This window comes from Meles meles (assembly GCF_922984935.1).
Source record: "Meles meles chromosome X unlocalized genomic scaffold, mMelMel3.1 paternal haplotype SUPER_X_unloc_1, whole genome shotgun sequence".
Taxonomy (NCBI): domain Eukaryota; kingdom Metazoa; phylum Chordata; class Mammalia; order Carnivora; family Mustelidae; genus Meles; species Meles meles.
The window spans coordinates 76,192-88,411 of NW_025721105.1; the positions used below are offsets into that span (position 1 = coordinate 76,192).

General features: G+C 37.8%; 1 protein-coding gene across 1 annotated transcript; it reads left to right on the forward strand.

Moving 5' to 3' along the window:
- Nucleotides 1-455: 455 nt before the first annotated feature.
- LOC123935973 (olfactory receptor-like protein DTMT) lies at nt 456-1,624 on the forward strand. The gene has a single exon (XM_045996802.1). The coding sequence runs from the start codon at nt 456-458 to the stop codon at nt 1,398-1,400; it is 945 nt and encodes a 314-aa protein (XP_045852758.1). The 3' UTR covers nt 1,401-1,624.
- The last annotated feature ends 10,596 nt before the right edge of the window (nt 1,625-12,220 follow it).

Here is a 12,220-nt window from a genome sequence, read left to right on the forward strand (position 1 = left end):
AAAGTAATGGATAAGAGTGTTTTATAAAAGTTGGAATATTGTTGGGGTGCCTGGGTGGCTCAGTCATTAAGTGTCTGCCTTCGGCTCAGGTTATGAACCTAGGGACCTGGGATGAAACCCCACATCAGGCTCCCTGCTGGACAGGAAGCCTGCTTCTCCTTCTCCCACTCCCTCTGCTTGTATTTCCTCTCTCGCTGTGTCTCTATCAAATAAAAAAATGAAATCTTTTTAAAAATTTTGGAACATTGTTAAAAGGAAGTGATGAAAAGTCATTTCTGATCATAGAGATTCTGTCCTTAGAGATCTGGAGTATAGAAATGGTAATTATTGTGATAAGAATTATATAAAGTATCTTTACAGAGCACCTAACAGATTATGTATCACAGAAATATGTTCAGTTTTAAATTCATGTTTTAATGGAATTTTTTTCCTCCTAAAGATACCGAAGACAGAGCATGACAAGAAAGAATCAAACTGTCATCTCAGAATTTGTCCTCCTGGGCCTGCCCATTGATCCAGATCAGCAAGACCTGTTCTATGCCCTGTTCCTGGCCATGTATGTTACCACTGTCCTGGGGAATCTTCTCATCATCATCCTCATTTGCCTGGACTCCCACCTCCACATGCCCATGTATTTGTTTCTCAGCAATTTGTCCTTCTCTGACCTCTGCTTCTCGTCTGTCACAATGCCCAAATTGCTGCAGAACATGCAGAGCCAAGTCTCCTTCATCCCCTATGCTGGCTGCCTGACCCAGATGTACTTCTTCCTGTTTTTTGGAGACCTGGAGAGCTTCCTCCTGGTGGCCATGGCCTATGACCGCTATGTGGCCATCTGCTTCCCTCTGCACTATACCACCATCATGAGCCCCAAGCTCTGTCTCTCCCTGGTGGTGCTTTCCTGGGTGCTGACCATGTTCCATGCTATGTTACACACTCTGCTCATGGCCAGATTGTGGTTTTGTGCAGACAACAAAGTCCCCCACTTTTTCTGTGATATGTCTGCTCTGTTGAAGCTGGCCTGCTCTGACACTCGAGTTAATGAGTTGGTGATATTTATCATGGGAGGGCTCATTCTTGTCATCCCATTCCTGCTCATCATCATGTCTTATGCACGGATTGTGTCCTCCATCCTCAAGGTCCCTTCTGCTAGGGGTATTCACAAAGCCTTCTCCACCTGTGGCTCCCACCTCTCTGTGGTGTCTCTCTTCTATGGGACAGTTATTGGTCTCTACTTGTGCCCATCAGCTAATAATTCTACTGTTAAGGAGACTGTCATGGCCATGATGTACACTGTGGTCACCCCCATGCTGAACCCCTTCATCTACAGCCTAAGGAACAGAGACATGAAGGGGGCCCTGGGAAGAGTTCTTTTCAAGAAGAAAATTACCTTGCCTGTATAATGGTAAAGATGGGAACTTTTACATTATTTTATCAAGTAGATACATTGATATTAATATCAGAATATTGACCCAGACCTTTTTTCACTCTGACACTTTCTGTTTAAATAACATACTATTCTGTTTCATTGATCTATATGTCTGTTTTTGTGCCAATACCATGCTGTCTTGATGATCACAGCTTTGTAATATAGCTTGAAGTCAGGGACTGTGATGCCCCCAGCTTTGGTTTTGTTTTTCAACATTCCCCTGGCAATTTGGGGTCTTTTCTGTTTCCATATAAATTTTAGGATTGTTTGTTCCAGCTCTGTGAAAAATGTTGATTGTATTTTGATAGGGATTCCACTGAAAGTGTAGATTGCTTTGGGCAGCATAGACATTTTAATAATGTTTATTCTTCTAATCCATGAACATGGAATGTTTTTCCATCTCTTTGTGTCTTTCTCAATTTCTTTCATAAGTGATCTATAGATCCTTTACCTCTTTGGCTAGGTTTATTCCTAGGTATCTTATGGTTTTGGTGCTATTTGAATGGAATTGATTCTTTAATTTCTCTTTCTTCAGTTACATTGTTAGTATATAGAAATGCAGCTGATTTCTGTGCATTTATTTTGTATCCTGCCACATTGCTGAATTGCTGTTTTAGTTCTAGTAATTTTGACGTGGAGTCTTTTGGATTTTCCACATAAAGTATCATGTCATCTGTGAAGAGAGAGAGTTTGACTTCTTCTTTGCCAATTTTAATGCCTTTTATTTCTTTTTGTTGTCTGATTGCTGATGCTAGGACTTCTAGTAATAAGTTGAACAAACGTGGTGAGAGTGGGCATCCCTGTAGTGTTCCTGACCTTAAGGAAAATCTCTCAGATTCTCCTCATTGAGAATGATATTCACTGTGGGCTTTTCATAGATGGTTTTTATGATACCAGAAATGGACTTTGAACTGCATGGTCAACTAATTTTTGACATATCAGAAATAAATATCCAATGGAAAAAAGACAGTATTTTCAATAAGTGGTGCTGGGAAAATTGTACAGCCACAGAAGAATGAAATTGGACCATTCTGTTACACTATACATAAAGACAAACTCAGAATGGATGAAAGACATGAGATGGAATCCATCAAAATCCTAGAGGAGAACATAGCCAGTAACCTCTTTGACATTGGCCACAGCAATTTCTTTCAAGACATCTCTTTAAAGGCAAGGGAAACAAAAGCAAAAATGAACTTTTGGGATTTCGTCAAGATAAAAGGCTTCTGCACAGCAAAGGAAACAGTCAACAAAACTAAGGCAACCTATGGAATGGGAGAAAATATTTGGAAATGACATTACAAATAAAGGGCTGGTATCTTGTTAATTTTGCCATTTTAACTGGTTTAAGGTGGTATGTAATTGTGGTTTTGATTTGTATTTCCCTGATGGTTAGTGATGTTGAACATTTTTTCGTGTGTCTGTTAGCCATTCGTATGTTTTCTTTGGAGAAGTGTCTGTTCATGTCTTCTGCCCCATTTCTTAACTGGATTATTTGGTTGTTGTTGGTGGTGTTTTTTTTTTGAGTTTGATAAGTTCTTTATAGATCTTGGATACCAGCCCTTTATCTGTAATGTCATTTGTCAAACTCAACACCTGAAAAAAAATTCAGTCAAGAAATGGGGCAGAAGTCATGAACAGACACTTCTCCAAAGAAAACATACAAATGGATAACAAACGCATGAAAAAATGTTCAACATCACTCACCATCAGGGGAATACAAATCAAAGCCACAATGAGAAACCACCTTACACCAGTTAAAATGGCAAAAATTAACAAGACAGTAAACAACAAATGTGGGCAAGGGTGTGGGGAAGAAAGGGGAACACTCTTACGCTGTGGTGGTAATGCAAGCTGGTACATCCACTCTGCAAAGCAGTATGGGGGTTCCTCCAAATGTTAAAAATAGAGCTACCTTACAACCCAACAATTCCCCTACTAGGTATTTACCCCATAGATACAGAGGTAGTGAAAAAGAAGGGATATATGCAAGCCATTTTTCATAGCAGTTATGTCCACAATATCCAAACTGTGGAAGGAACTGAGATGTCCTTCAACAGATGAATGGATAAAGATGTGGTTCATATATACAATGGAATATTACTCAGCCACCAGAAAGGATGAATGCCTACCATTTGCATCAACATGGATGGAACTGGAGAGGATTATGCTGTGTGAAATCAGCCAAGCAGAGAAAGACAATTATCATATGGTTTCACTCATATGTGGAACATAAGGAATAGCATGGAGAATCATATGGGCAGTGAGGGAGCTCTGAATGGGAAGAAATCAGAGAGGGGAACAAACCGTGAGAGACTCTGGACTCTGGGAACAAAATGAGGGTTTCAGAAGGGAGAGGGTTGGAGAGAAGGGGTAACCAGGTGATGGATATTAAGGAGGGCATGGGTTGTGATGAGCACTGGGTGTTATGCACAACTAATGAATCGTTGAACACTGCATCAAAAACGAATGATGTACTATATGTTGGCTAATTGAACATAATAAAAATACACAAATAAAATAAAATGACATGATAATGGTTCAATACATAAAAGAAGTGGAGTTGTGTAGTTGCTCTGCAAAAGGGAGTCTCAGTGACCTGCCAACAAGGTCTTTCTCTTTGTTATTCCAAGGTGACTGAAGAAGCATTATTTTTAAGCTTTTAATTGATCTTTCTGTCTCCAGTTGTTAAACAACTAATATGTCGTGTGCTTATTTTTTTTTTTAAACTACAACTCTGCTTTACATAATACCCTGCTCTCCCAGGTCAATATTGACTAAAACTCAAGCATCTTGCCCCTCTGCTTACCTCTGATAAACTGGACTTTCATTGTTGAATGCAGATTTTTACTTACCTCTTCCCAAACACAGGTTCACACCATTCTGTCTTTTAACCTTTTCTCCTCTGATTTATCTTCATGTCTACATTCTGACCTGACCTAAACCTAAAGTGGACCTTCTGTCTGCTACAATAGTTTAGTTTGTCTTTACCTGGGAGCTAATGTATACCTAGGACCTTGCAGGTTACTCCCACAGGTATGGGAAAGCCAGAGCCTGGTTAACAGCCTTACTGTTTAAGGGTGTCTCCCTTCTGCTTAGTATTTTGGAATTTTTAAGCAAGTTTTACAGGGTCCTGGGATCCTGGGATCGAGTCCCGCGTCGGGCTCTCTGCTTGGCGGGGAGCCTGCTTCCCTCTCACTCTCTCTGCCTGCCTCTCTGCCTACTTGTGATCTCTCTCTGTCAAATAAATAAATAAAATCTTAAAAAAAAAAAAAGATTGAATATGTGGAATTTGATGGCTTGCCAAAGTCCCAGAATTGGTCAATATTGAACTTAATTTCTCAGACTGTCTAATTTTAGGGTTTCTTCTCCTTTCCCCCCAACCTCAGCATAAAGGGCAAAGCCATTGATTTTTCAGTCTTAACCCCATGTATGGCATTGTCTAGAATCCCAACTTTGGATGGTTTGTTTCCTGTTGTCTCCCCTAGCTGATGGCATCTAAATCCATTATTTTAATCCTTTCATATATTCTACTTAGCGCCACATCTCTATCTGCAGATCTTTCACCAGTTCCCAATTTTTATTTTCATCTTCACAGTAGACATCTCCCCTTGGTGCTCCATGAGAACTTCAATCAACCTGCAAAAAAATGAACTCTTTATATTTCCCCAAGCTTTCACTGCCCTTATACTCCATTTGGTTTTTAGCTTTACAGAAGTGTAAGTGATAAAAATTGCACACATTTAATGTATACATCTTGATGAGTATAGACTTACCCCTATATCCATGATACTATCACCATAACCAAGATATTACATATATCCTTAATCTCCAAGGATTTCCTTCTGTTCCTTTGTGGTTTTTCTTTTCTTTTTTGATAAGAACACTTAACATGAAATCTATCCTCTTTATATATTTTAGAGTGTACAATACTATATTATTGACTGTAGGCACTATATTGTACATCAGATCTTTAGAACTTACTCACCTTTATAACAAAAACATCTTATACCCATTGAAAAAAAAACACAACAGTTCTCCATTTCCTTCTCCCCCTGGCCCCTGACAAGCACTATTCAATTTTTATTGTCTGCTAGTGTGGCTATTTAAATACCTCCTATCTAAAACGGAATCATGCAGTATTTGTCCTTCTGTGACTGGGTTTTTTCGCTTAGCCTAATGGCCTTTAGTTCATCCCTGTTGTCTTGAATATCAAGGTTTCTTTCTTTTTAAAGGCTGAATGATATTCCATTGTATGTATATATTACATTTTCTTTATTCATTTATCTGTCGATGGACTTTTGGATTGTTTCCGTATCTCGATTATTATAAATAATGTGCTGCAATGAACACAGAAGTGAAGATATCTTTTTGAGATCCTGATATCATTTCTTTGGATATATAACTTCATGAGATATTTACAAATATTTTCTCCCATTCAATAGGATGCCTTTTCATTCTGTTGTTTCTTTTGCTGTGCAGAAGTTTTAATACTGATGTAGAATCAAAAAGAATCAAATGGACCTATTTTTACATCAGTTGGGTAACTAGCTAGGAGCAAGATTGTTGTGCTGTATAGCAAGCCTGTATTTGCCTTTATTTAAAAATTGTCAAAATGTCTTCCAAAGTGGTGCACCTTTTTGAATAGAGTTACTTTAATTTTCAAAACTTAAATATAGTTTCTTGGATCCTTTCCATTGTTTCCCAAGCTGGTAGTCAGGAGGTCTCACTCATAAGGCAAAGAGCACTGGCTTTGCCATCCCATCTGCATTTAAATCCTGACTCCAAAAACTTAAAAACCATTCTTTTTCTTTTTACTGTAAATTTAAATTCAATTATTTAACATATACTGTACTATTTGTTTCAGGGGTATAGGTCTGTGATTCATCTGTCTTTTATAATAACCAGTGCTCATTATAACACTTACCCTCCCCAATGTCCATCACCCAGTTTCCTCATCCCTCCACCACCTCCCCTTTGTCAATCCTCAGCTTTTTTCCTAGGATTAAGAGTCTCTTATGGTTTGTTTCCCTCTCTGGTTTCATCTTGTTTTATTTTTTTTCTCTCTTCCCCTATATTCCTCTGCCTTGTTTCTTAAATTCCACATATGAGTGGGATCATATGATAATTGTTTTTCTCAGATTGACTTATTTTGCTTAGCGTAATACCCTCTAGTCCCAACCATGTCATTGCAAAGGGAAAGATTTCATTTTTTAATGGCTGCACAATATTCCAGTGTATGTATATGTGTATGTGTGTGTGTGTGTGTGTGTGTGTGTGTGTATCAATCACATCTTCTTTTTTTTTTAAAGATTTTATTTATTTATTTGACAGAGAGAGATCACAAGTAGGCAGAGAGAGAGGAAGGGAAGCAGGCTCCCTGCTGAGCAGAGAGCCTGATGCGGGACTCGATCCCAGGACCCTGAGATCATGACCTGTGCTGAAGGCAGCGGCTTAACCCACTGAGCCACCCAGGTGCCCCAATCACATCTTCTTTATCCATCCATCTGTCAGTGCAAATCTGGGCTATTTTCGTATTTTGGTTATTGTGGACATTGTTGCTATGAATATTGGGGTGCAGGTGCCCCTTTGGATCACTACGTTTGTATCTTTGGGTAAATACCCAGTAGTGCAATTGCTGGTTCATAAGGTAGCCCTATTTTCAACTTTTTGAGGAAACTACAGGCTGTTTTCCAGACTGGCTGCACTATCAGGGAAGTTGCACGAAGTAACTGTAAAGTCAAGAAAGGGGGTTAAGTGTGACTAAACTATGTACATTTAGCTGAGAGGTCATATAATTTATTGTCCAAATGAATTTAATATATAAAATTTTTCTTTTGAAATAATTATATACTCATAAGAAATTTAAAAAATAGTACAGAAAGATAATTTATACCTCATCCAGGTTCCTCCAGTGATACCACTTTATATAACTAGAATACATTAACAAAACCAGGAAACTGACTAGCACATCACCATGAACTGGAATTATTATTATTACTATTAATAATAATAATTATTATTATTATCATTTCTTTGTGTGTAATTTATGATACTCTGTTACCCACATGGATATATATAAACACCAACAAAAGAATGCTAGAACTGTCTCTTCATCATGAGGATGTCTATTGTATTGTATCTTCATAGATCAAACTGGAATATACCTTGAGAGTAAAAGGAGTCTAATAATGGGACTCTACAGGACAAACTGGTATATATAATCACCTTAATTTTAGCTTATATAAATGTGATAATAGATGTTCAGAAAGCAACAGGGAGCAGAGAGAGACAAAAATTCATGCATGCATGCATGAATGAATGAATGAATGAATGAATTATGAGTACCTCACACACCATGCAGGAGTTTAGTGTGTAGAGATATATTTTTCCCCCTTGTACAACAGGATTCCAGATACAGGCATGCATTTCATTGGTGCTGTACTAAAAAACTATATAAAGTTTTAAAATAGTATTTAAAATTACCTTAAAGTTAAGGTATTTAAAGTTACTAGCTTTTAAAGAATGGGGGGGAAAAGTGGCTGCCTTTGACCTACTGGTAGACAATATGTCACTATGTAATGAGGCCCCTTGCTAGGGGATATTCTTTTTTTAAAATTTCAATATAGTTAACATACAGTGTTGTGTTAGTTTGACTTGTACAATATAGTGTTTCAACAATTCCATGCAACACCCATTGCCTGACAAGTGTACTCCTTATTCCCCATCAACTATTTTGCCCATCCCCACACCCACATCCCATCTGGTAACCATCAGTTTGTTTACTATAGAGGTCTCTCTCTCTCTTTTCTCTCTCTCTTTTTTTCTCCTTCCTTCTCTCCATTTGTTTCGTTGTTTTGTTTCTTAAATTCCACATAGGAGTGAAGTCATATGGTATGTGTCTTTCTCCTATTAACTTACTTGGCTTAGCATAATACTCTCTAGCTCCATCCATGTTGTTGCAAATGACAAGATCTCATTCTTTTTATGGCTGAGTGATATTGCATTGTTTGTGATACACATACATACACACACATGCACACACACACACACACACACACACTCACACTACATCTTCTTTATCCATTCACCAGTCCGTGGACATTTGGACTGTTTTCATAATTGAAGTATGGTAAATAATGCTGCTATAAACATAAGGAGCATGTATTACTTTGTATTAACATTTTTGTATTTTTCTGGTAAATCTGTTTAAAAAATGCTGGATCATAGGGGTAGTTATATTTTTAACTTTTTGAGGAACCTCCATACTGTTTCCCATGGTAACAGAATGGAGGTAACAGGACAGAAACAGCACCAGCTTGCATTCCTACCAACAGTTAAAAAAAAAAGGGTTCCCCTTTCACCACATCCTTGCCAAGAACTGTTGTGTCTTATATTGTTGATTTTAGCCATTCTGACAGATGTGAGGTGATATCTCAAAGTACTTTGATTTGTATTTCCCTGATGACAAGTGATGTTGAGGATATTTTCATGTGTCTGTTGATCGACTGTATATCTTCTTTGGAGAAATGTCTGTTTATGTCTTCTGTTCATTTTTTAATTGGATTATTCATTTTTGGGGTGTTGAATTTGATAGGTTCTTTATATATTTGGATACTAACTGTTTATCGGCTGTGTCATTTGAAGATATCTTCTCCCATTCTGTAGGTTGCCTTTTAGTTTCCTTGATTGTTCCTTCACGGTGCAGAAGTTTTTATTTTGATGAAGTCCCAATAGTTTATTTTTTATTATGTTTCCCCTGACTCAGGAGACATATTTAGTAAGAAATTGTAAAGGACAGTGTGAAAGAGATTACTGCCTGTGACCTCTTTGTAGTATAATGGGAACCTTCATTCCTAGGGAATATGCACCCTTTTTGGTCCTGTATTTATTAGGTTATTAGACTTTCCATTAAGATTTATTATTAAGTAGATAAAATACTAAGTGGCATCCAAGTGTTCTCCAGGATTCCAGACATGGTCCTATCTGTCCCATTATACCATGGAAAGAGCCCCATACAGCCCCACACAGCTCATTTTAATGATTCCCCAATCTCAGATTTTATTCTTTAATCCATTTTGAACTTATTTTTGTGTACAGTGTAAGAAAATGGTCCAGTTTCATTCTTCATGTTGCTGTCCAGTTTTCCCAACACTATTTGTTGAAAATACTGTCTTTTCCATTGGATATTCTTTCCTGCTTTGTTGAAGAGTTAGTGACCATATAATTGTGGGTTTATTTCTGGGTTTTCTATTCTGTCCCATTGATCTATGTGTCTGCATTTGTCCCAGTACCGTACTGCCCTGATCACTACAACATTGTAATATAACTTGAGGTCTGGATATGTGATGCCTCCAGCCTTCCTTGTTTGGGGTCTTTTGTGGTTCCACACAAATTTTAGGATCGTTTGTTCTAGCGCTGTGAAAAATGCTAGCGGTATTTTGATTGGGATTGCATATAATGTGTAGATGTCTTTGGGTAGTATAGACAATTTAACAATGCTTGTTCTTCTGATCCATGGGCATGGTACGTTTTTCCATTCCAATGTCTTTCCTCTTCCATTTCTTTCATCAGTGTTTTATACATTTGAGAATACAGGTCTTTCACTTCTTTGGTTAGGATTATTCCTATGTGTCTTATGGGTGTTGGTACAATTGTAAATGGGGTTGATTCCTTGATTTCTCTTTTTGAGGTTTCATTACCAGTGTCTAGAAATGCAACAGATTTCTGGATGTTGATTTTTATATCCTGTGACTTTACTGAATTTGGGTAACTGCTCTCACAATTTTTTGGTGAAGTCTTTCATGTATCATGTCATCTGTAAATAGTGAAAGTTTGACTTCTTCCTTGCTCATTTGGATGCCTTTTATTTTTGTTGTTGTCTGATTGTCAAGGCTAGGATTTCCAGTATTTGTTAAATAACAATGGTGAGAGGGGACATCCCTGTCTTATTATCCCTGACCATAGAGGAAAATCTTTTCAGTATTTCCCCATTGAGGATGATATTAGCTGTGGGTTTTTCATATATGGTCTTTATTATGTTGAAGTATATCCTCTCTATCCCCACTTGTTGAGGGTTATTTTTAAATCATGAATGGATATTGTACTTTGTCAAATGTTTTTTCTGCATCTATTAAAAGAATCATATGGTTCTTATCCTTTCTTTCATTAACATGGTGTTTCACATTGATTTGTGAATATTGAACCACCCTTATAACCCAAGAATAAATCCCATTTGATCATGGTGAATGATTCTTTTAATGTTCTGTTGAATTGCTACGATTCTACGAATAGAAAAGTGACCACTTTTTGCAAGGTAGGAGGTATGGAGATGTGAGTCCAAGGTAATATATTGGAAGATAAACTGTGGTGGGAGAGAACTTCCTTAAACTGGCTATTGGAAAGTAGTATAAGCAGCAGAGTGCAAAATTGGAACTTTCAGAAGTCTGCTGCAGAGCGGGACATTCCTGCCTGAAAGGGGCTCAAGTGGCAAAGTAGGGCAGAATCCCAGGTGGGATAGTATGGCCTCAGGATCCCCAGGCTCACAAAAAGAATGGGGGTGCCAAAGTGTGGCAGAGTTTGCAAGTGTTGTAGAGCTGCATACAGCAAGTCTAGGTTCTAGCTTTCTGCTTGGTGTTTCTGTAAACCATGAACGACTGCACCATCGGATAAATGCTCTTCAAGCAGCGTCCCAGCAATAGGCAGCATGGTAAGATCCCCATTCCCTCCTCTGGGAGGAGCATGGGTGTGCACCACAGGAGTTCATGAAGTTTGGAGACTCAAAAGGGGGTTGTGTGCCTGAGATAAAAACACTTGGTCACAGGCTGGGTGAACACCGAGTTTGGACAGAAATCAGGGAGGCAAAAGTGAGTGACTGCTTTTTTGTGATGGCTCACTGAAGAGTGGGGGGCAGGAGCTTTCAGCTCTGGAGCTAGATATGGAGGCACTGCCATTTTCATCACCCCCAATCGGTGCTGACAGCCTTCCGGGAGCAAAACAGCACCACATGGTACAATCTGGAGCCACTTACACTGACCCTGGCCCCCTGCAAGGGCGGTGGATTCCGTTTTGGCAAAGACATCTGAGAATCAGCTCAACAGGCCCCTCTTCCAGAAGACCAGCAAGAACATCCCTCTAACAATAAGTTTACTGATGATAGAGAACTGAAAATTTCGGCTGTTGGGGAAAACAATACATACCATTCATAGGGTTGTGTGTTTTTTTTTTTAAATTATTATTTCGATACTTTAATTTTTACTTTTTTCATTTTCAGCTATTTTCTTTCTTGTTTTTATCAATTCTTTCTTTGTCTCTTCAGTTTTTATTTTTATATTTACATGATATATATATATATATATATATATATATATATATATATATATTTATCTTTGGTTTCCTTTCATTGTATTCAATTTTATTTTTGTATATATATAAATTTTTCTCTCTTTCCTACTCCAGCATCTAGTTTCTTCTGACAAACAGACCAAAATACACCCAGGATCTAGTTTATTGTTTTGTTCTCTTTTACTTTTATTTGATTTTTTCTCTCTCTTTTTTTTTGTTTCACCTTTTTCTTCTGATTGGTTTGTATTTTTCTGGTGGTGTTGTTTATATTTTTGTCTTTTCTCTCTCTTTCATCTCCTCTTTTCTGGATACAACAATGACACAGAGCAACTCACCACAAAGGAAAGAACAAGAGGCAGTACTGACAGCCAGGGATTTAATCAATATGGGTATAAGTAAGATGTCAGAACTAGAATTCAAAGCAATAATTATAAAGAGAACAGTTGGGCT

Bases quoted from the DNA above. Each gene is read 5' to 3' on its own strand.
- LOC123935973 (XM_045996802.1), top strand. From the start codon at position 456: ATGACAAGAAAGAATCAAACTGTCATCTCAGAATTTGTCCTCCTGGGC.